General features: G+C 46.4%; 1 protein-coding gene across 5 annotated transcripts in view; it reads left to right on the top strand.

Moving 5' to 3' along the window:
* Positions 1–22,824, top strand: part of TTYH1 (tweety family member 1) — a 70,589-nt gene extending 47,765 nt beyond the window's left edge. The window contains exons 4-15 of one of the 5 annotated variants that reach the window (XR_009758403.1): positions 527–747; positions 1,952–2,047; positions 3,376–3,448; positions 7,557–7,632; positions 9,459–9,514; positions 10,215–10,307; positions 10,459–10,551; positions 12,943–13,085; positions 16,354–16,402; positions 19,942–20,020; positions 20,747–20,849; positions 21,932–22,022. Coding sequence is in view for 3 of the 5 variants with exons in the window: in XM_061589505.1 (XP_061445489.1) it covers positions 527–747; positions 1,952–2,047; positions 3,376–3,448; positions 7,557–7,632; positions 9,459–9,514; positions 10,215–10,307; positions 10,459–10,551; positions 12,943–13,085; positions 16,354–16,545; positions 19,942–20,020; positions 21,932–22,012 (1,203 nt within the window). In the remaining 2 variants the exon portion in view is untranslated. The other 4 variants (XR_009758402.1, XM_061589505.1, XM_061589506.1 and 1 more) reach the window with 4 other exon arrangements.
* Positions 22,825–25,423: the final 2,599 nt, after the last annotated feature.

Genomic DNA, 25,423 nt, shown 5'->3' with positions numbered 1-25,423 from the left:
AACCACCTACCTGAAGCTGACGGATCACACCTTGGGAACCCTGGCCCTAGGCTAAGAGAAGAAAAGGACTTACACAAAATGAGCTCATCTCAGCAAATGTCCTTGATGCCGCCCTGGGCTCCTGCTGGGAGGAAGGGCAGGATATAACTGAAAAAATAAACAAATAATAAAATAAAATAAAATTGCATAATCCAGGTCACAGAACCCGATTCCCTCTCCCACCCACCTCCATAGCACAGAGGAAGTTCTTAGTGCTGGTAAGATGGGAGCAAATCTCAAGCAGCAACCCTGTTGGTATGTCATTATGTCACTTGATATAAGGACAGTCTGTTCTTGAAGTGCAGCTTGGCAGTCAGGCCCAGTGTGAAGGGGAGCACATGGCAAACGGCGCATCATATTCGCCGGGTGCGTCTGGCAGCCAAATCTGTGCCAAGGCCTTGCATGCTGTGCGGCACCAGGTGGCACATATGCCTCCCCTCCTCCCCTATGCCGCACTTCTTTGCAAGTCACCTCTTGCTCCCCACAGGTATCAGAGACAGTGGAGCTACTTTCAGCAACTGTATGGGGAGAGCTTACCCAGCTTGAGGAGACGCTATCCCCGCGAACTGAGCTGGTGGCCGTGGTCCGGAACACACGCCGCCAGGCCGAGGCAGTAGCACAGACCCTTGATGGCATTCCTTTCTGGAGCGAGGCCCGGGGTGGGCCCAGCATCCTAGCAGAACAAGTTGGCTACTTGGAGGATTACAGGTGAGATACAGGGTGGAAAGGAGACCAGTTAGGGAAGGATATAAAGACAATGGTGGGTGGGTGGGTGCACTTGCAGAAGGATAGGGGCCCCTCCAGACATCCTTTTTACTGCACATTCAAGATTATTTGTGTCCTTGATGCTCTTGGGGTGGTCACATGCAATCCCACTTTATTTATTTAATTTATTCTTACATTTCTATCCCACCTTTCCTCCAAGGAGCTCAAGGTGGCGTACAAGGTTCTCCCCCTCTCCATTTTATCCCCACAACAATCCTGTGAGGTAGGTTAGGCTGAGATTGGCTCAAGGTCACCCAGCAAGCTGCATGGCTGTGTGGGGATTAGAATCCTCCTCTCCCAGGTCTCAGTCTGACACTCTAACCACTACACCACACTGGCTGCCAATAGTGTTTGGGCCTGCAAAAGTTCTGGGGCGATCACACTGCTTCACCTCCAGTCAGTGCATATCCTATGACTTCCTGCTGAAATCCTGTAACTTTGCATATCATGTATGTTCTGGTTTATTTTTGTTGCACTATTGCAGTCCCTCCAGATAGCAGTAATGTGGTAGCCCTGGGGAAGCATCTCAGGGCAAACTAAAGCAGAATAAGTCCACCACTAATGCACCATTATTGATTCAAGAACATGTTGCAGAATACACCCGCTCTAAAACACCAGACTCTGGAGGGGCCCCAAATCAGCTAAGCCGACAAAGAGGTAGATTTACATTAGCCTGCAAGGCTAAGGGTTAAGCTGCCTGTTGTTATTATTTGGGGGGGGGGGGATCCCAAAGCCTCTTTATTATGACCTACCAACATGTCACAGCATAGTAAAGAAGCTTCTGAGTCCACCAGAACTCTTAATCGGGCTGGATGCGAAGCAAAGGAGGAAGGGGATGAGTTGCCATTTTGCCATGATGAGTTTATTGGTCAAAAATCCATTTTTGTTATCAAGTCTGAGGAGGAGTGTGGCTAAGAGGGCTGTCACAAATATCATGTGCACTGCAGAATTTAACACTACAACACTGCCTGGGAGGCAGGGAGGGGCGGCCTCCAAGGAGCCTTGGTCCTTTGGCGGAGGCCAGAGCAGGCTGCCTTCTGCTCTGTAGTCCCAGGACAGCCTGGCAATGGAACAAGGCAGAAGGGTCGGAGGTGGAAGAACTGGGCTCAGTGCATCACCCTCACTCTGTTGTTCTCTGGCACCCCAGGTGGCTGGCCTACATTTTGCTGCTGCTATTGGACCTCATCATCTCTCTCTTCACTTTGCTGGGGCTGGCGAAGCAGATCAAGTGGCTGGTAATCGTGTGAGTGCACCATCTGGTGGGCACATCTGGGTTCTGCAGCGTTGGGAGGTAGTGACTGGAGGGAGGGATGCAAAAAAGAAAGATCTCCAAGGATAGACCCGTTGTTAAGTTTTAATGCATCAAACAGAGATTTATGATTATTTGCACAGAGGACCTGTCAGTTGGAAAAGAATAAGCAAACTATCAGTGGGCTTCATTTCATATCAAATTTTCTTAAGTGTAAGAACACCAGAGACAACAAGAAATTCCAGAATGCAACGCTGCCAGATTTGTAAAACTCTCTCTATTTACAAATATCCAAGTGGAGACAAAGGGGCAGTCCTCCAAGGCTGAAGATCTCACATCAGATCCCCTTACAACCCAGATGCTTCACATTCAGCCAGTCAGGTCCTGTTAATAACCTGAGCCAGGTGCTGTTATTCAGTCCTGGGGCTGATTATTCATTTAGCAACAAAACCCCACTTTCCTTCTCACTGCAGCCTCTGTGAGTGTCATTATTTTTCTCAGTTTACTGTCTACCAATATCAATGTGGCCCTTCCGTGCATGAGACCTTGGGCAACTGCCTCTATAATTCCAAACCCACCCACCCCACCACCAATAAGATCCTGCTGCCCATTTCTCTCTCTCAGCTTCTACATCTTCAATATCTCAAAACACTCTTGTTTACACACAGTCTCCCAAGCTTTCAGACCTCACACTCCTGCAGGTGGATTACCAGTGCATCAGTTCAAATTTATCAAGGACTATTATCATTCTTTTGTCAAAGCCTAATCATGCATTACTTCAAAGCAAAACCATCGTGATATCGCCATTCATAGTAATCAGGGAGTAATCTCACACTAGATAGCACCTACCAGTTGTACTGGCTGGAGCTGATGTGAGTTGTAGACCAAAACGTCTTGAGGGCAGCAGGTTGGTGAAGGCTGGCCTGCACTTACAGCAGCTGCCTGTCAGATGTAGAAGAGCCATGTGGAATCATGACTCGAGTGCAATGATGATGGGTAAAGCTGCATCTGTTGAATTTCTGCCTGCCACACATCATTTTAGATATGTCACGAAAAAAGGTGACAAAACCCTGCTCAAAGGCAGAGGGGCTCTGTGCCCAGTGATATGGTTACATAATTTTAGCCTCCGATCTTACACACACACACACTTTCCCCTCTTTAGATGCTCCTCCTCCACTTACTTCAACGTGTGGTTAGCCAGCCCTGTTGTGTTTGGGGGCCCAGCTGCTCATCCTGCTGAGTTGGGCCACTGACTTCTGCCCCGAGGGCACCACTGTCTGTGCCCATATGAGTGCCTCTCTCTCTCTTTCTCCTGCCTACAGAATGACTGTAATGAGTTTCCTGGTTCTCATCCTGAGCTGGGGCTCCATGGGGCTGGAGACAGCAGCAGCTGTGGTGAGTAAAGGCCTGGGGGGCAGAGCAGGGAGGATGGGGGGTAAAGACTAAGAAGCATCAGCAGAACAGGGCTGATGAAGTCCAGGCTGAATTTGGGAAAAGGGAGAGTGGGAGGCTTCCCTGGTGGGGGTGCCAGTCTAGAGCCAAACTGGCAACACGAGCAAACTGTGCAGCAGCCTAGAGTACAACAGTATCAGGGGATTCCGCTCTTGGCATGGAATGCTTCCCAAATGAGCTAACAATATACCCCCCATGGCTTCACAGATGAAAACAGGGAGATGTTTGTAACACCCATGTTTTCACAGCAAAGATCACTCCTCAAGCTCTCCCCCTCCCCACTCCAGGACCCTCTTATGGCTGAAGAAGGCCCTGGTAAATAGGTATGGTTGGAGCAGATGTGTGAGCTTGGAGCACCCTTTAGAATCCTCAGTGGCAAGAGCATCTGCTTTGCAGGCAAAAGGTCCCAGCTTCAATCCCTGGCATCTCCAGGTAGGGCTGGGAGCAACCACTGCCTGAAATGTTCTGGAAAGCCACTGCTGCCAGCCAGCGCAGACAGCCCTACGGCAGACGAACCAGTGGGACTGACTTGGTATAAGGTGGCTTCTTATACAGTACTATGTTCTGTGACCTTGCAGGGATCCTACTCCACAAACCCTGGAGAATTGGTGCCAGTCACTGTAGACCAGAGACAGAGCACATCAAGCCTGGGGTCCAAATGCAGCCCTTTACCTGGCCCTCAGAACTCTCCCCAGGCCACACCCCTCACTGGCCCTGCTTTGCCCTCCTGCATGTTTTTGGCTGGCTGGAATGTTCCAGAATTCTTGGTTGACTGACTGGAGAAGGGGGGGGGAGAAACTAGTCTCCTGTACAAAGGTAAAACTTACATCCATAGCTCTGCCTGCTTTTGCCTCAGGCCCCACCCACCACTGGCATGTGGCCCCTGGAAACTTGTCCAGAAGGAAATGTGGCCCTTGGGCTGAAAACAGATTCCCTACACCTGGTGTATACAATAGTTATTTATTAAATGTATCTGTCGCTTTTCTTCATAAAAATGAACCCAAAGCGACATACAATAAAAAGATTAAAACCAATATAAAATTAATACAAATAACAAGTAAAAAAAACCCACAATACATGGTTAAGATGGTGGAACAACCCATCCCCCAAAAGAGGCTACATCAAAAGCCCTCCAAAAACTCTGGAAAAAAAATCAAGAGCTGAATGCCTGGGAGAAGGAGAATGTTTTTGTCTGGCATCTGAAGATAGATAATGTAAGAAACAACGGTTCTGAAGAGACCCACAACAAGATTTTTAGTGAAGCAGCATTAAAAGGTTTATTATACGTTCTTGCAAGAGCGGGTGTCCACCACAAGGTAGGCACACTCAAGTGACATTGGTACAGTTCTTTTATCCTATAGCCCGATGCTTCGTTCCCTCCCCTGTTTCCTTATTGGTCGAGTACTCCAGGGTTTACAACCTATCCGTGCCGCCTATTCATGTCACAGGAAGTCCCGCCTCTGTTTACATCTCCCATTACATTCTAGATCCCCTATACTCATATTTACTTTTATCCATATTTGGTATATTTCCTCCTCCCTTGGTATCCCCCTCCTTACGTTATTCAAAGAAAAAAAACCCTCTATGTTTGTCAAGCAAAAATCGCCTTCTATGTTAGTCAAGCGAAGCGGAATCTAACCACAAACTGTCTAAGTTGCACCTGTTTCCTGCTACTTATGTCTATTTTTGCTTGCCTTTTAGTTTCGTTACCCACTGTCTTACTTTTCTATGCCTGTCCTACTTAATTCTTTTTCTAGCAACTTTTAACTACAATCTACACACAGCCATACCATGTAAAAGCGTTCTGTAAAAGCGACACATTTTGTATATATATCACAATAATGATGGCACCAGGTGTGCCTCTCTGGAGAGAGCATTCCATAAGCAGGTAAGCAGGTGGGTCACCACTGAAAAGTCCCATTCACAATTCTGAGCTAGAAGGAAAGTAGATGCCTATATCCCTGTAGTCACTGCTCACACAGGGCTTTGCTTTCTAGGGCAATTATACCCACGCACACTGATCTGGCCCTGCGGTAGTTGCAGGCTTCCTAGCTATTTTTTCTCTTTTTTTGGAAAGCCAGAGCCACATGTTGGTACAACCACCATCAGAAAGGCAGAAATTCAAGAGTTGCCTCTTTTCCAACCAATATGTTGTAGGCCTACCATCGTGCAGCTGTTGAGACACAGGAGCTGCTGGTGGGTGGGTGGGTAGGTGGGTGGGGGGGGAGAAAAAAGATGGCTACCTTATGGCATCAGCATTTAGGGGCATCAATTAAACCGGGCTGGCTGGATGGCCCTGCTGTGGAGTCCCTTCTGTCCTTATGCTCTCTGAAGCACAAAAATTTAATTGCTGGCATTTCCAGCCAGAGTTGGGGGGGGAAGCTTTCTTTCAGCATCACAACTCTATACACAAAGTCACTCACTCAATCCAACACACACACTTTTACTGTTGCTTTTAATTAGCAGGCACTAGGCAGAGCCTGGGACGGGGCAGGGAAGGAGGCCAAAGCTCTGTATACTTTCCAGCTGCTCTGATTAATGTTCTCAGCTCTTCTGGGACGGGTTTCATGCACTTGTCCCATCAATGCACAGCCCTTCTGCAGCCCCTCCCTCATTAGCTTAACTCAGGCTCCCACAGTGCCCCCTACCCAGTTCTGACTGATCCAGAGCCTGAAGGTACTTCATTGAGAAGCGGCCACCTGCAATTCAGTGGTTCACCACAAAGGGCAGCTGCAAACAAACCCTTGCAGTTTCTGATAGAAGATGAAGCCTAACGTAAACGGAGGGGCAACGCTTTGGAACATGCCCCAGAATCCTCTGCGGCGTACAGGGAGGCTCATAGCACAGTGTTGGAGCAGAAGGTCCCAGGTTCAGTCCTCGACATGTCCAAGTAGGACTGGGAAAAACTCTTGCCTAAAAACCTAGACCGCTGCTGCCAGTCAGTGTGGATCGATAATACTGAGCTAAATGGACCAGTGGCCCGACTATATAAGGCAGCTTCCTACGTCCCTCGGTAGATGAGCAGGAATTCCTTGGCAGCCAGTGTGAAACACATTCCCTAGAAGTAGAGAGTTGAAAACCACCTCTGTAGGGAACAGCCTGCAAATATCCATGGTAGTTGTTACCCTAGTGTTTGTTTTAATATAAAGCAGAGGGTTGAGTGGAAGACAGGGGGGGGGGAGGCAGGAAAGGGGGGTATTTAACCCTTTGCTTTGCAGCCATTTTGTCTGACTCAAAACCACCCTTATCCCAGCAGCTTTTCTCCCCAAAGGGGAAAAGATATAGGGACCACTACCTCAGCCTTGCATTCAGCTTCCACATGCTTAAAAATGCTAACCAAAGAATGTGTCCATTATCTCAACTTCATCCCCTATCCTCCAGAGCCTCTCAGTGCCGACCTATTTCTTTCTTTCCTCTATTTATTGACTTATTTGAGTTCTGTTCCACTTTCTGGTCTTCCTCAATACAACTTACAGTATTTTAACTTACAGTTTTAACTTCTTAATTCCACCCATTAGGTCTCACTGTGGGGTATCATCATGCCATGCCTTTGCACCCCCTCCATTACTGTTTTGTAACTGCTTAAAAATAACCCTTTTAGCTGCATTATCACACTATTTACCAACACAGTTACGTCTACCCAAAGGGTCAGTGCTCTTAGTCTTTACCCCCTGCCAGATGCTCTGTCTCCCCCACCCCCAGAACTCTTTTGGTGGCCTAGGAGCCAAAACAAGAATCAGGTGCTGTTATGCTCTGATGTTTTCCATTGATAAGTTTACCAGAGAAGTTGCCTGGATCATGTACTCTTTTTTCTTTCCTCTCAAAGTTTTAAAATAATCTGTTTGAATCTTCAACATTCCCCACATCCTGTGGATCAAAGCAGCTATCCCACACCATTTAAGCTTTGAACCGTCTGCTGTGATGCCTGTCAGAGTGACCCACTGCTGCCAAAGGGCTGGACTCCACCTTCTGTAGTTGCACATTTTTGCTTAGATCCTGTGAGCAACTGAATGCAATAAAAGACACATTTGTTTCTGCCCCCTTCCTTCAGGGACTGAGCGATTTCTGCTTTGAGCCAGATGGCTATGTGATGAACACAACCCAAGCCAGGACTGGACTTAGCCCAGGTAGGATTGGAAGTGCCATGATCCCAGCAAACAAGCATGCTGAGTTTGCACCTGGGGAGCAGGATTGACAACTTTCAAAATTACCTCTGTAGCTGAACCTTCATAGCAAAAGCATGATGTAGAGATCTTAAACAGTGATTGTGTTTGCCTCCATGCTGTGAAAAGCTTCTCATGCTGAATTCTGCAGGTATCAAGCTTGCTGCTGAAGTCACTGGAACAGACTGGCAGGTCCACACCATACATTTACAGCACATCCAACAAACATTTAAAGTACATGACTTTTCCCAAAGAATCCTGGGAACTGTCATTTTCCCCTGACAGAGCTACAAATTCCCAGCGCCCTTAACAAACTAGTACCCAGGATTCTTTGGGAAAAGTAATGTGCTTTACATGTACGTTGGATGCGCTTTAAATGTACAGTGTAGATCTAGAGGTCCTTTTTTTTTGTCAGTTGGCAAACTTATCTAGAAGATCTAGATTCAAATCCCGCCTTACTTGCTGATTCAGTTGCAGCCTTGGGCTAATCCCCACCTGCTTATGCAACCTAGAGGGTCACCCAGAGGCAACTTAACATCCATGTCTGAAAGAATGGAAACCCAGGGCATTTACTGGATCATTCCCCAGTTGCTTGTTTCTGAAAGGGCCAGTGACAGAGGTTTAGCAGATGGAGACTCCAGGCAAAACTAGATGTTATGCTCAACAATTTGTTTTAAAATGATGAAGATGATGATGTTTTTCTTATTACCATTTTCCAAAGTAGCAAAGAATAAAACTGAACATTAGGAGACAAAACAAAGTCATGCACAACACAGACAATTTTTTCCTCCATACGCACAGAAAAAATATGAATGGGAACCAAACAGAGTCAAATGCATCCAGATAATCCCCTTTAAAAGTGTATCATTATATATACGTTTTTTAGCCAGTGCAATGCACCATACTCAAGAATACTGGATTTGCTTGTTAATAGCCACTGTGCCCTCAGGGAGGGGCAATTTCGACACAGGACTGATGCGGGGGATGGGGGCTAATATTTTCCTCCCCTGCTGCAGGTCTGATGGAAGTGCCTCCCTCAAAGGCAAGGTCCCATAGTCACATCTGGAGGCTTGTTCTTCTGGAATCAATCATTGCTGCAAGGGTGGGGAGGCAATATTTGCCCAGACTGCACTGCAAGAAAAAGGGTTACCCCCACCTCATATAGCCTCATCACAGCAGCTATTTTGCAATGAAATAAACAACGAAGGCACTGCAAATGATGCTTTTAGCGCAGGTGTGGGAAATCCTTGACCCTCCAGATGTTGCCGAATGACAACTCCCATCAGCCCCAGCAAGTATGGCCAATGTCCAGGAATGGTAGTTGTCATTCGGCAACATCTGGAGGGCCAAGAGTTCCCTACACCTGATCTAGCTTCACATCAAGTTTGACCCTCAGTGCTGGAGTGCCCCTGCCTGTCATGTTGGTGTTGGTGACACGGTCTCTGTTGTAGGGGGAAATACTACAATCTATTACACAGGTGGCAACGGAGGACAAGCCAACACATTGCAATGAGTGTCTTTGTCAAGGGCTACAATTTCAAAGTTTTTTGCCATCAAAAAGGTGCTTCCCAAAGTGTTTTACATGGCCCAGCAGGGGATACATAATAAACCCACTTTTGGCGCTTGCCTGAGATCCAGCTTGTCTCTGTGCTTTTTGGGTGCGGCTCTTTTTCTCTTCCTCTGTCTTTCTGAACCCAATTAGATAAACCCAGGATCTGGGAGGGGCAAGAAAAGGCCTGATGCCTCAATGGGAACTCATGCTCCGATTTCTTTTTCTCCTAACCGTACAGAAATCCTGCAATACTATTTAACCTGCACCCAGGACATCTTTAACCCTTTCCAGCAGGTAGGCTTTCCTCGCTCTTCTGTAAAGGTTAAAAAGTGTGTGACACATGCCAGGGGGAGGGGGAAATCCGAAATTCTCTACCATGCAAAGTCAAAATCTGTCACTTGTGCAAACCATGAAAATTAAGGAAATTTCCATTTAGCTCTTTTATTGCGTAGTCTTTGCTTTTTGGCTCAGGAAGGGCAGAGAATCATGCTGGCGCCTGAAATGCCACGTGCTAACCACAGTGCAACTCCTCCTCTGCCTCCACAATGTCCAACCCCTGTGATTCCTCCAAGTATTTCCCATGCATATCTTCACAGCAGAAGGGGCAGGAAACTTACCTACCTTCCTTTTAGCACTTGGCGCAATCACAGAATTCCATAATAGACACAGCTCTGCTCATTGATTAATTGAACCAAATATGATTAACAGAACTGAAGGTTCAGTTGTCCCATAACAGACCGGAAGGCAAAACAAAATCTTGAAAGCTGAGTTTTGTTCTGTTTTTAAATCTGGGGACTTAGAGATGGTGCTGAGATTTAAATCTCAATGGTTTTGTGCAAATAGAATAGCACAGAATTAAGTCCAAAAGCTCTTGTGTGATGGTAGGCATCAGCAAGAGGACTCTTGAAAGTTTCTCCCTATTGAGGTTTTGCAAAGTTTCCTAACCCAACATGCTTTGTGTCACTTCTACAATTCCTTCCCATCGTTTCTACAGAGGCTCACCTTGTGTCAGAGGGCCCTATCCAACATTCACTCTCAGCTTCATGGATTAGAAAGAGAAGTCATCCCACATTTCCCAGCAGCTGAGGTTAGTAGAAATACCCAGAGAGAGAAGGGGGGGGCTTGGTACCTGTTGCCTGGTCTGTTGTTTCTCTGGGCCTGTAAAGGGATCTGGTAGGTTAGGATGAGGGAAGGGAAAGGGCTTATGATTCTCTCCTTACATCCTTTGTGCATTGCAGAAGAACATCTTGTCCATCCAGAGCACTTTGAACACCACAGAAAGCAATTTCCATCATCTTGTTGCTCTGCTCAACTGTCGAGGACTTCATAAGGTATCTTCCACGTTTTTGTTCCTCCTATGCTAAGTGATCCACTGACAGTGTCAGACCATTCCATTGGTCTTCTTTCTCCCCACTTCCATACCTGTCAATTTTCTATAGCTGTGTTCTACCTCCACAGGGAAGTCGAACTTGCTGGGAACTGCAAGTGGAGAGAGTTGCTCTTGTGCTCAAGTCCTGCTTGCCAGTTTCCCACAGGCATCTGGTTGGCCACTGTGAGAACAGGATGCTGGACGAGATGGGCCATTGACCTAATCCAGCAGGATTCCTCTCTAATGTTCTTATTGTTATGGGTTTGGGGTTGAGATAGATGATTTCTATGAGTCCCCTTCCAGCCCTATTGGACTGCTGATGCTTGGAACCCCTCCATCTTAAGCTTAGGTTGGAATGTGTGTAAATAAACAAACCATATTTCATAAAGACACCAAAGTCTTCGCTGACTTTCTTTCCAAGGAAGCCAAACCCTGGGCAAGTGCAGGGACCCCTGGAGATCTCTCACTCCTCGGAGACTGGGGTGGCACATAACATTACATTCTCAGCTGCCTCTGGTGCTCTCCAGGATCCTGTCCTTTCATTGTTTCCTTATTATACAGTGACACACTCACACATACTGATTATTCTGAATTTCTAAGCACTGTACAGAAATTAAAAAACAGGACAGTTGCTATCTGCATGTTCATAATCTAACAGACTAAAAGGAAAAGGGCATCAGAGGGGTGCATGCCAGCAGTGATAGATGTGAGTACGCTCACACATTACATGCACACACACCACACACATACAAGACAAATACACTTACAGGAGACACACATGCAGGCGTACATTCTCCTCCTCCTCTGCTGGTTAATGCAGACAGGGTTCCAAATCGCCCGCTCCCCACTTGTCAGATTTATCATCTGAGTGTGTGTCTGAAGATGTGTGCAAAAATCACCCTCCTCAGCTGCAGAGCTTGGAAAAGTTACTTTTTTGAACTACTACTCCCATCAGCTCAATCCAGTGGCCATGCTGGCTGGGGCTGATGGGAGTTGTAGTTCAAAAAAGTAACTTTTCCAAGCTCTGCTCAGCTGTTAGGGATGCAAACTGCCCTCCTCTCCGTGATTTGTGTCCCCATCAGGGTGCTGGGCTGAATGGAGAGGTGTAAATGTCTCCACCCATCTCAGTGCTATGTCTACTTTTAAATTTTTTTGCCACTGCCACCCAAATTGGTGGGGTCCTGAAGGGCAAAAAAAAAAAATTACCTGGAGGGGCATATCAGGCCCTGTACTGGGGGGTTAGCCATCACGGGGTTAGAGTATTTGACTAAGGAGGCCTGAGTTCAATTACCTGCTTTCCAACAACTTTATTGAATACCCTCAGACAACTCACTGTCTCTCAGCCTGAACTACCTCACAGGGTTTTTGTGAAGATAAAGGGGAAAGGCAGAATAAAAATTGGGTAGATAGCTACTCCAATATATAGGGGGGGAAATGAAAATTTTGGTCTACAATTATTATCTGAGCACTCTTATTAAATACTGTTTACATCATTCACAGTACATAAAATGAAGCTGACAAACCGTGGCTGTCATCTCAAGGGTGCAACATCTCCAAAGAGAGGTTCCAAATCTATCCATTATAGTATATAGCTCAACGTCATTAAAACTGCCAAAATTAAACTTTATTCAAAGGACTGGATGCCTCACAGCCAAAATCTTCCTCAGCAGCTGTTCTACACATGAATATATTGTCTCTGGACAATATTCAGAATAAATTATTGCTGGCTAATAATTCAGAGTGGTCAACTGATGGTTCATCAAAGGAAACTAATGATCAGGAGAGTAGTCTCCTGATACCTGGGAATCTCTGTGTGTTTTTGAGATGCCCATCAGAACTTGGAGAATGTAGCCTTCCTGCAGCTGAGGAGGAGAGGAAGAGAGAAACAGAATTACTGTTGAAAATGAAGGGGGTGGATTTGGGGTAACCAGAGTGGATTTTACATGTGGAAAAACTGAGCTCAGATTGGTTCTCAAACTCAAAATTCCTGGGCTCAAAATTCTTTCATTCCAAGTGTAAGTCTTCTGCATTGGGCTTCAGTTGGTGGAACTTTTGAGTTCTAGTAAAAACAACAACACCCTATAAGTAGATCCTGCAAGCCTGAAATCTGCTCAGCTCTGTTCTAGGGAAACTGAGGCTGTGTACACATGCTGGGAACTGTAGTTTGTTAAGGCTGCTGGGAATTTGCAGCTCTTTGAGGAGTAAACGACAGTTCCCAAGATTCTTGGGGGGGTGCTTTAAATGCATGGTATGCATGCAGCCCGAGTTTAAAAATCACCAAAGATGCTATTTAGAACAGCATCTGGATCTACCACTTCCCCTGCTAACCCCACCTGTCTTTCTCTTGCCCTAGGACTATGTGGATGCCCTGAAAGGGCTGTGCTATGATGGCATGGAAGGGCTGCTCTTCCTCCTCCTCTTCTCCTTCCTCTCCGCCCTTTCCTTCACCACTGCTGTCTGCAGTCTGCCCCGTGCCTGGAAGAGGTTCCAGAACAGGTGAGTATCCAAAGTATTGGGATCATCTTGGGCATCAGATTTAATACAACATTGCAAATGGATCCATAAAAGTTTATTAGCCCACCCAAAAAAAATTCCACTAGCCTATTTGTCCACATATAGGCTGTATACATACCATACATTTAAAGTTCATGGCTCCCCCTCCCCCCCCTCAAAAAAATTCTGGGAATTGTATTTGTAATGGTGCTGGGAATTGTAGTTCTGTGAGAGCTAAACTACAGTTCCCAAGATTCTTTGGGAGAAACCATGTACTTTAAATGCATGGTGTGTATGCAGCTGTGATCTACATGGGTCAATTGTGACTTTAACAGATCTTTTTCTATCTATCTAATTAACTATATAATATTTTCCTAAGCTGTCATGCAGCATCACATGTGGGCTACAGTTGCAGCTTTTTAACTGGCTTTTGCCCTATGCATTTAACAGTGGCTTGCTGTGCAGATATTATAAGGTAATAATACTTAACCATACTATGAAAAATGTCTACTGCTAAGAAGAGACTGATAAGAAGCTTCTTATCAGGAAGAACCTTGGCCATTTCTTTTCCTGATCAGCTGACAAGCTTATGCTCTGGTTTAGCATCAGACCCAAACTAGAGATGATGCCATTCACACAGTTGCATGAATGGCTTTTAAAAAATAAATTGCAGGTGCAGGGGTCCCAAATGGAACATGAAACAGAGGTAACACATTGTCCCTTGCTGCAGTCCCAGTTCAGATGAGTTGTTTGCATTGGGAGTGGAGGAATGCAAATACAAGGTGTGGAGGATCTCAATTTGGATCAGGACTACAGTTAAAGTTAAAGCCCCCCCTACTCTCCCTTTTGCTTGGGGTCCGATCCAGATAAGAGTCCCTCACACCTGCAATTTACCTTTAAAAAGCTGCTCGTACCATTGCTAATTGTATGGGTGGCATCTCACCTAGTTTGGCCTTCTAGACTTCAGCTATCATCTTCTTTTACATAGGCCAATAGATCTTTAGGCAACCCCAAAAAGTCAGGGTATCTTCTGATTTTAGCATCTCTGAATTAAGCAGTCACTCTGGGCCCCAATTCAGAAGGAGGCCATAGTGCTGGGGAAGGGGAGATAAACTCCCCCTTTCAGTCATTTTTTTGATGCAAACCAATCCACTCCCCCACTCGAACTGCTATCTGGCTTAGTTGGGGATGGGGAAACATATCGGTACAACCTATTGATGTCTAAATAATAAACAGGATGTAAGTACAGTTGAAAAACTACTTTAATATCAGCATGAAACTGCTGGAAGAGGTCATCCGGAGATTTGGAGTATAATGTCGTCGATACACTGACAACACACAACTTCATCTCTCCCAACCAAACGACTGCACGCAGGGAGTGCTCATCCTAAACTGGTTTCTGGAGGTTATGAAGGGTTGGATGGGGGTAACAAACCGAAACTTAATCTCTTCCAGACAAGACCGAAGTGTCGCTGGTCATGGGGAAAGCTGTGGCAGGGATAGGGCTGCAACCTGTTCTGATGGGATCTCATTCTCCTTGAAGGAGCAGGTCCACAGTTCGGGAGTACTCCTGGATCCTGCCCTGCTGGTTGAATATCAGGTGGCTGCGGTAGCCAGGAGGGCTTTTGGCCAACTCAAACTGGTCTACCAACTGCGCCTGTTCCTGGAAGCAGTTGACCTGGCCACAGTGACACATGCATTGGTGACATCAAGGCTTGATTACTGTAATGTGCTTTACATGGGGCTGCCTTTGAAAAAGGTTCAGAAATTGCAATCGGTTAAAAATGCGGCAGCCAAAATCTTAACTGGATTGTGACATGGGGATCCTATCACCCCTGTCTTTTATTGACTCCACTGGCTCCCAATTTGTTTCCGGGGCCAGTTCAAAGTGCTGTATGTACCTGAGGGACCACTCATGCCCATATGTGTGCCTGGAATGAAAGATGTTAGACTGGCAGGCATGCGGGAGAGAGCCTTTTCAGCCATGGCCCTCAGGCGTTAGAATATCGTACCCCAAAAAGCCTGCTCTACTCCCTGATGGTGTTTCGGGATTTCTGTAAACCATCTTGTTCCGGAGAGCCTTTGGGGGGACTGAAGGTATAGCCAGAAACTGATTTTATTTTTCCCCCTTTCTAGTTTTACTTCTTTAGTCCTCTTTTAATAGCACTCCTATGATTGACATAGGGGACAGCCAGTCAGTGCTGTATGAGCTGCAAACCAGAATATACAACCAGTCCAACTGGGGGACTTTTTGCGGCAGGGAAAATACTGTGCGCCTCATCCTTGTCAAGTCTTAAAGGCGGCCTTTCTGCATTGTACTGCTGCACCGTTCACCTTCCCTCCTGGCCCTTTAAGTTCAATTGAGAAGAATGCATAGCGTTGATGCTTCCGATTAGAAAGAATGGTACAGTGGGGGACATACCAGCTGCATGTCCCAAATTTATAAGGCTAGGAAAGGTAGCTTGGATGGTACAGTGATGGCTAGACAAAAGAGCATAGAAATGCCATAAAGCTTATGGGCACATATCCGAGACTATGTCCTGATCAAAGCAGACTAGCTAAGGTGACCATTTCGCCATTGCCCAAAAGAGGACTGAGATTTGGATCAAATGTGCAAGTGCCGATTTATCTGGAGAGATGCATATTTAGAATCGGTATAATTTTGACAGAAATACATTTTACCATAGTGAGAGAGACTGTGACCAGGTGACCTGTGTGCCTGCTAAGTTTGCTGCTTAGCAGTAGAGCTGCGTTTGGTGGGGCTGCTTAGTTGCTGCTTAGTTGGCTTTTCCTGTCACTGGCTCTGGATCCACCTGCCCTCGGCCTTCCTGCCTTCTGCCCTAGCAGCCCCAATGGGCACCAGCCATCCTTGCTGGATGGGGATGGGCACAGGGTTGGGGCCACACAAATGCACCAATAGGACAGATCCAGCCCCGGGCCTCCCGTCGCCATAGCCCTTCCCCCATCCAGGTAAGCAGCGTCAGCCCCAGGTGCTGTTAATGGCAATTTCATGGCCCCTCCTGCTCTCCCTTCTTATAGTGAAGCCAGGCTTTGATTGGACAGGCCTTCAAATAAAGGATTGTCCTCCGTAAAGTCGGACACACGTGGCCACCGTGAGGTCAGTCCCACTGGTTCCTGGGGCAAAACACGACGCATCTCTCTTGCTTTTTGGAGCCCTCTCTTGGGGCCACCGTCTTCCTTTTTGAAACGTCAGGCAGAGAGCACCTCTTCCCAAGCTCGCCCCTCATCCTCCGTCTTTCTTTTTGTGTAGGGACTCGGACTACGACGACATGGAGGACGACGACCCTTTCACGCCCCAGGCACGTAGGCCGCCGACGGCGCGCGCGGGGGGGGCCGGGCCCACCCTGCCCGGCTCCTATAGCCACTGTTCAAGCTGGGGCAGCCGTGGCAGCCTGCGCCTCTCAGCTCCCCCCATTTCCAACGCCCCCGTCTCACAGTACATGTGAGTAGCCCCCACCTCCCAACCCCCTCCCCGCGCGCTCGGTCATGACGCCCCCTGCGAGGCGGGAGGGGCTTGGAGTGGCCGGTAATGGCACGGATCTGAGTGCGCGAGTGGCGGGGGGAAGGGAGGGCAGCCCCCCCAGCAGCATCGGAGTGCTTCCTCTCCCTTTTCCCTCCTCCTCCTCTCCCTCCCCCATCTCCTGCTATGTATGGCTTTGTCCTCGTCCCATTCCACTCTTTCTTCCTGTTCATTTCTCTCCCCATCATTGCTCATTCGTTTCCTGAGAACTGCCTCTTGCATGCATGTCATTCCTGGGTTCTAAAGCCTTTGGATGTCTGTTAAACAAAGAAGTTTACAGGCGCTCTCTCTCTCTCTCTCTCTCTCTCATTCACTGAAAAACTTGTCAGAAGGGATGGCTTTATGATTGACTTAAGGGCCTGGATTCTAAAACCTTTGGATGTCTGTTAAAAAACAAACAAGTGTACACACATACACGCACACGTTGAAAAACTACTCAGAAGGGGTGGCTTTATGATTGACATAAGGGCCAGCCAATCAGTGCTGTATACAGCATCTTCCGCTGCAAGCCAGAATATGCAACCAACTAGCCCGGCAGGGTGACTTGTTACAGCAGGCAGAACGCCAAACTCAGGTTTCCATTGAGCTAGGTACTGGGCAGAAAGTAGCACATGTGCCCCAAATGCAGTAAACAGATTTCCACAAGCAGCTCACCACTAGGTAAAAAAGAAGACAGGGACTCCTGCACCCTTAAAAGGCACGTAACTGTAAATGTACTGCCTTCCAGTCGATTCTGACTTATGGTGACCCTATGAATAGAGTTTTCATGGTGAGCGCTATTCAGAGGGAGTTTACCATTGCCTTCCTCTGAGGCTGAGAGGCAGTGACTGGCCCAAGGTCACCCAGTGAGCTTCATGGCTGCGTGGGGATTCGAACCCTGGTCTCCCAGGTCGTAGTCCAGCACCTTAACCACTACACTAGCACCTTAACCACTACACCACACTACACCACTCAAAAGGTGTGTAGAAGGTAGAATTTTGGCAGGTGTAGCATGCATGACAACCTATACCTGCTGAAATTGCCTCTTGTACACAGCTATCAAAGGAGCAGGAGTCCCTGTCCTTGTCTTCCACCTGGCCATCTGACTCACCACTTGGATGGTGTAAGGCAGGATGCACCGTTAAGAGTTCTTAATTTCCCAATAGCAGCCTCAGGGCAATGGATTAGGCTCCGTCGGCCCATGCACCATTGCTCTGCACTCTTTTTAGGCAGCAGAAGTAGGAGCTTGTACAATCCAAACCAGTCATTGCTCAGGCTAGAATGATTTGAGAGACCTGCTAGTTTTTGGATAAGAACCAGATAAGTTAAATCACTGGAAGCTCATGTGCAGCTCTCTGCGGCATGCCTCCTTCTGCTTTGTCCCCTCTGCACATGGGAAATACCGCCTCTCCTTTAGGAAATGAATGATCCAATGACACCTGCCGATGCATGTGGAGCCATGCCGGAATTACCTGCCTTCAGAGGATGTCGCCTGCCATGTCTCTGGATGAGTCATTGCTTCTTGTCCTTTGGGGGATTCTGTGGAGTATTCATCCAATTTTAATTCAGAAAGAAAAACCTTTGATCTACTTCAACTATCTAAAAGCTAAGACGGCTTCAAAAAGGCTTCAACTATCAAAAGGCTTTTAAAAAGCCTTATCAGGGCAAACCAATCTATGAGAAGGCTGGATTAATGAGCATCCTGTAGCAATTTTATGTGTATTTTGTTTGAGTAAAGCCTGAGCCACTTCCCATTTTCTAGAGCAGTAGAGGGGGAGGATAAATAGTAATTTATTTTATATGTTACATTTTAATCTCCCCGTTCTCTGGGCAACATACACAACTAAAATAACATTTTAAATAATGTCATATTGTTTCAGTTTTGTGATTTCTGTCGTTGTAGCCTGTCTTGAGTTGGCTTTGTCTGGAAAGATAGTCTAAAAATGCTTTGCCTAAGTAAATAAATAAATATCCTTGGCTGAAGTCTAACCCAGGTGTGGGGAACCTTTGACCCTCCAGATGTTGCTTAAATGCAACTCCCATCAGCCCTAGCAAGCATAGCTAGTGCCCAGGATGATGGGAGTTGTAGTTCAGTAACATCTGGAGAGTCAAAGGTTCTCCACATCTGCTCTGACCACTACACCACACATAGTTCCTACTTGTGGGATTGCTCCTCTCCAGCCCTGGGTCCATTAAGTGCCACTGTGGATTTCCTTTACTAGCACTGTCACCCAGCCCCAGTCAAGCCATTTTTTCATGGGGGTGGGATAATTATTTTTTTTGTTTTCTTCACTTCTCTTGTTGCTTATGTGTCTTCCTCTCCCATTCCCACCCTGTTGTCACAAGAATTAGTCAACAAATGCTTTGTGTCAGCTCTCCTTCCCATCCCTTATTTCTGTCCCAGGATAGGGGCTTTTCCAAAGGCTGTATCAGAATCAGAGAGGCTCATCTAGAGAGGACACTAGAGCCCTTTCTCTTCCTGATATCATATTCTCAGCTGCTGTCCCTTTTCTCATCCCAAGCTTTCCTATACAGTTTGTCACGTGCACACCCAAAGCAATTGCTTTTATTTCAATTCTCTCTCCCCCCCTCCCTTTGCCCTTTTACTTTTCTTTTTATTATTTTGTTACTTCTCTGGCCCAAGATTCAGATCAGGATGTGGTGCAAATGGCACTTAAAAACAACAACAGGATAGGGTCCAGATTTTTTTCCAGGTCTGGTTGATACACTTACCCTGGGCTGTGAATTCTCTTTGTATAGTGGAGGAATAGGCATTGCCCACCCCCCACCCCCAACACACACACACAGAGTAATCTCTGGCACATGAACTCCACATGTAAGTCGGTACACAAGTACAGTACGATTTATACACACACACACAAAGTAATTTCTGGCACATGAACTCCACATGTAAGTCTGTATGCAAGTACAATATGATTTCCTTGATCTTTTCCCCTCCATTTTTTTTTTGAGAAGGAAGAATTGCACAAATGGTGCCTATGCACATAAAACCCTATGAGTGGAGTTTTTGCATCACACTTTCATATGAGCGAAGGAGGCATGCATCAACTCCCCTACGTAAAGAGCATCCACACAGCCCAGGTAAGTATCAATCATGCCTTGATGAAACTGGGATCCATTATCCAGTTTATGGCTTCCTGTCATGTGATCAAAATACACCAAGAATCTTACAAATTGCCTCCAGAGATCTCTGGAGGGGGTCTCTGGGAACCTGTGAGGCTTCAAGTATCTCTGAGAGTTGATTTGACTTTCCAGATCTGGGGCAGTTGTTTGGAGGGGGGGTCACATTGTCAACTTCTTTGTCGGTGTTGCTTGCAGGAGTCAAAGCGCTTCGTACAGTGGCAGTCCTCGATTTGAGAGTGTCCCCCTCATTGACCGTCATTCCCCACCCCCTTCGGTAAGTTGGTGGCATGGACTTCTCATGACACGGGGGCTGAATGGGGCACATCAGCTACACAGCCATAACTTTGTGGCCCTGGTTGGGCTGCAAAAACAGGAGGGGGATTCCATTCAAAATGTGGTGAGCCACAATATATGACTGGTGTTTAGGGTTGCCAACTTCTGCTTTCAGAAATTGTGGAAACTTGGGTAGGGATGTGATCAGCCTTCACCTACCTGGCACCCTCCAGCTGCTTTGGACTACAGTGCCCATCAGCCCCAGCCAATGGCCTGGGATGGTGGGAGGTATAGTTCAAAATGTATGGATGGCTCCTGGTTAGGGAAGGGTGGAGCAGACGGAGGTCTGGTGGGGGTAGAACTAATGAAACAAAACCTTGTTATGGCTCCTGTGACTGGTATCACAGATAAATTCTTAAGTTCTAGTGCAAAGTGAAGGAACTGCACAGGAAATTGGTTGTAAGAGTTGCCATTCATGGAGGATAAGGCTATCAATGGCTACTAGCCATGATGGCTGTGTTGTACCTCCAGTGTTGGAGGCAGTATAACTCTAAATACCAGTTCCTGGGGATCACAAGTAAGAGAGTGCTGTGCATTCATGTCCTGTTTGTGCGCTTCCCATAGGTACCTGATCAGGCACTGTGAGAACAGGAACAGCAGGGGCGGTTGTTATGTTCATTGCCACATTGCTCTGCTATCACATTTCCCACATTTCTTGGCTCAGCAGAACCAGTGAGGGGTGGCTATGGAGGATTCATACACATGTACCATGGAGTCTGCTTCATTGCTGCACGTAACATGACATGCTTGAGTGGAGTTCGACAACCTGCGTATGTGTGAGATATGCAGTTTTTTTAGCATGTGCACTAGGGGTTGCATCTAACTAATTTTTACTCAGAGTAATCCCACTGAAATAAATGGGTGTTAGTTTAGCCGTGGTAATTAATTTGAGTGGGTCTACCTCAAGCAGAACTAGCACTGAATACAACCTTAGGTTAAAATGATGAAGCGTGTACAAAAAAAAAAATCAAGCTGGCTTACGCACGCACGCATGCAGACACACACACACACCCTAGCCAAGAGGTCAACGAACTATCATTGCACTGTTCATGGCCTGGGAGTTAAAGGTTTTGACATGCTTCCAAAACTAGTTAACAAACAAGAGTTTCGTAGAAACAGAATCAGAGTTGCCAGCTGCTCAGAATTTGATCCTCCCAGCCTCTTGCCAGAACAGGACATAAACACACAGTGGGCAAGCATGGGGGATATTTGCTGTTAGGGTACATGCAGTTTGATGCAGCCGTACAGGAGTTCTGCTCCCTTAAAGTCTCATAGAATGGGATTTGCCAATTGCCAAGAAGGTTGGATTTTCGATAAAATGGGCCTGGAGGGTGAAAATACCGCTAATTATAGAAGTCTGGATTGAGGAACAAGTCTACTTTGTGATTAATGAGCACATATCCTATAAAGAGGTGCTAGGACAGCTTTGGATGCTACTTCTAAACTGTGCAACCACAGTTGTCTGGCAGTACTTGTTAGTAATATTTGCAGTAGGATCCACATGAGGGAGAAATGCACAGGTTGCGTTCACGTCTAGAGCCTGTTCATTCCCACCATCACCACCACCACCTTGAGCTCTACTTGGCCACCATATGCATTTGCCTGCGGAAAGAGAATGATGAAATAGTACAGAGATGGGAGAGCCTATGGCACTCCAGAATTTGCTGGACTACATCTCCCATCATCCCTAGCCATTGGCTATGCTGACTGAGGTTGATGGGAGTTGGGAGTCCAAAGACATCTGGAGGGCTGCAGGTTCCCCGACCCTGAAGCAGAATCTTCTCATCCTATTGCTATTGTGATGTCTCTTTTGGACGATAACTTCCCGACTCCTGTCTATATTGTCCCATAGTATTCCCCCAGCATGCGAGCGTCTTACGTCGGTGCTAGCGAAGAAGCGGACCTTCCCTACCGGACCGGATTCCTGCCCTAGGTGCACCCCAGAAGACCCCCCAACCCATATCCATGCCATCCAACTAACACAGAGCAGCCCCCCCAGCCATCTATTACCAGAGAGCAACTGAAGCAAGCCTTGTCACCATGTTCCTCACCCCACCCCATTCACCTGGATCTCTTCTTCACTCATTTCATTTGCTTGCCTTCTATTACAAAACAACGGAGAAATATGTTATCTCCTATGGGATACATAGGGGACCTTAAACAGAGGCAGGAGTGAGGAATGAGCAAAAGGCCAAGGAAAGGGAATCCGAGAAAGAGAATGTAATAATTAAAAAGAGAGAGAGAGACATAGTTGGGACACAGGACAAGGGTGCCAAGACAAAGGAGTGAATGAGTACATGAATGAATGAAAGAAGGAATGACAGAAAACAGCTGGTGATAGATCAATAAAATAAAAATAGAGTGAACAAATGGACATTTATACACAAACAAGGGTGTGCAAGAACCAATGAATGGGTGAAAAGATGGAGGGACTGGATGGAAGAAGGGATAGACTGAAAAGTGCAAAAGGATGAGAGTCAAAACTGGTGGCAATACGAGCGTAAGATACGGAAACTGCTAAAGCCACCCCTCAAGAGACTCCATGCTCTCACCACAGTCATACCAGAGAGGTGGAATACACCACTGGGCCCCACAAGGAGATCCAAGGGAAGAGGGGAGTCCAGTAGGGGCTCAGAGCTATCCCTGCTCCCCACCAGCCCCCTTGCTCCTAATTAGAGCCCCCTCCCAACACTAACAAGCAATTGGAACTTGCCCAGTTTAAAATAAAAGGGAAAGTTTATTTTACATGGCGTTTACTTTTGATTTTGTGGATGTGTGTGAGTGTATGTGGTCGTGGGGGCCCTTCGAGAGCAGCCTTCCCTACCCTGGTGCCTCGCCCCTATGCTTTGGACTACAACTGCCATTAGCCCCACTCAGCATGGCTTTGCTGGCAGGGGCAGATAGAAGTTGTAATCCTTCCCAAATATCTGGAGTGCACCAGCTTGAGGATGTTCTACAGCCTGTGGGATCCTAGCAAAGATGACAGAAATGTGCATAAATAATTTCCCTAAAGTTTTAATTCTGGAACCAAATTTTTGAATTTTGTATTCTAAAGTTTCAGTTAGGTACTGAAACTTTGCGGTTTGAAATCCCACTCCTCAGACAAGAGTGGGGAGTGGGTTTGGGAAATTCAAGTTTTTAGAACAGAACTGTAATATTAACAAGGGCACTACAAGCAAATGTTGCAAAATAGCCTCACTGGTTTCCAGCTGACATTTCCTGGCTATTGGGCTTGTACATTGGGCTATTTGGGGGGGGGTTAGGTTCCCTTAATGTAAATGTACTGCCTTCAAGTCGATTCCAATTTATGGCGACCCTTTGAATAGGCTTTTCATGAGGCTGAGAGGTAGTGACTGGCCCAAAGTCACCCAGTGAGCTGCATGGCTATGTGGGGATTCGAACCCTGGTCTCCCAGGTTGTAGTCCAACACCTTAACCACTACACTGTTTGTAAAAGACATTTTGTACTTCTGCAAGCCTCAGCATCCTCTCCTCCTGACCCCCATCAAGCATTCTGACACTTCCCTCTTGTTTCTCAGTGTTCTATTTTAGCTCTATAATCTTTGATACTCATAACTCGAGTCCACTATTAGAAAGAGAAATTCAGAATACTGCAATTCAAGAATTGTAAAATCAGCTTAAATCTCACAGAACTGGGATTTTGGATGCTTAGATTTGGGGATGCAGATTCAAAAACAGGATTTGAATTATTCACCCCAAATTCAGTGTGGGATACCACCTAGCTTACATTTGCTGCTGTATAAACGATTACACCCCCTTCCCCAACCTCTCCGCATTGGGCGAGGCATCCATATATAAAACTTTTTTTAAAAAAAGAAAAAAATCTGTTGGGAGGCAGAAGAGACACACATGAGTTCTCTGCCTCAGCTGCTCTTCTTTCCCAGTGATTCAGTTGAGCTAAATTTAGTGAAGCAGTGAAAGGCGCCAGTGCTCTGTCTCACTCTTGCACCTGCTGTGATAATGGCTCCTTGCATTTTTTTTCTAGCAGAGATTAGGATGTTATGAGATCTCTGTTATCGAGTCCTCTGTCATTTCCTCACCTCACCCGGTCCATATAGAGGGATGTGGATCCTTTATTTCACTCCTTTTGTTCAAACGTACAGCCCCCCCCACCATTTTCTTTCCATTTACTCAGTCACAGGATGGCCAAGTGAAAAACAGCATTGGGGGGGGAGGGGGAACGGACTCCTGCACCTTTAACACTGTGAAGAGGGGATTTCAGTAGGTGTAGGTTCCCAAGCAAGCAGAAACCCCTTCTTCTGCACAACTGTTTGGCTATGTACATACCATACATTTAAAGCATCTCCCCCCCCCGCAAAAAAAAAAAAGATTCCTGGGAACGGTAGTTTATCCCTCACAGAGCTATAATTCCCAGCACCCAAAACAAACTACAGTTCCCAGGATTCTTTGCAGCAGGGGAATTGCTAAAAATGTGCATTACATGTATGGGGTGCATGCAGCCAAATTAAAGGTCCAGGAAATCCATTCTCTTTTTCAACTGGGCAGCCTAGTGACCTCCCCACATCCCTCTCCCAGTTTGTTTCTTTAATAAGGTGAACATATGTGGGGTTTTTTTAAGCAGGCCGATGTTGTTAAGGGCCATGAAGCTCAATGAGTGATCTTGGTCCAGTTGTTGTCTCTCAGCCTAGCCTACTTTACAGGGTTGCTGTGGGGATAAAACAGGGAGTGTACATTGAGCTCCTTGGAGGAAAAACTGGGATATAAATGCAATCATTCTCAACACCATGTGAGGACAGCGCATAGTGAGCCCCTGCACGTACTCAAAGGTTACATTGCCTTCATTATTACTTCATGTTTCCCAGGATAGAATGTAAAATATTCTTATTGAATTTCTACGTCACAGAAGCAGAGCAGCCTTGCCAAGAAAAATGCTGGCAACCCAGTTACCCTGTTGCTCTCTGTATACCATATGATGGGCAGCACTCTAGCCATTGATCTATATTTCCTCTGAGCTGTCTCTTTGGCCGCTATTAGGATTTAAGGACTGAATCTCTGATGCTATGCATCTCTACTCAGGACTAATCCCAGAAACTACAGTTGGGCAATACCTTTACTGGGACCAACCACAATGCCACCAAAAATGTGGTAAGCTTTCAGGTTCTCCACAACTCTTCATCAACCAAGATGTCATATCAAGCGGGACGGGAGGGAAGAAGAAAAATAAACCCATCGATCAAGTTGGGAAATGGGAGCCTAACAATTTCTGGAGTCTATGGAGCAGAAAATGACAAAGACTTTAACCAAATGACAAGGACTTTAACTTGCATTTGAAATGGAGGGGGGAGTTGCAGAAAGGGGCGAAA

This window comes from Rhineura floridana, chromosome 11 (assembly GCF_030035675.1).
Source record: "Rhineura floridana isolate rRhiFlo1 chromosome 11, rRhiFlo1.hap2, whole genome shotgun sequence".
Classification (NCBI taxonomy): Eukaryota; Metazoa; Chordata; class Lepidosauria; order Squamata; family Rhineuridae; genus Rhineura; species Rhineura floridana.
This window is presented reverse-complemented; position numbering and strand designations above follow the sequence as displayed.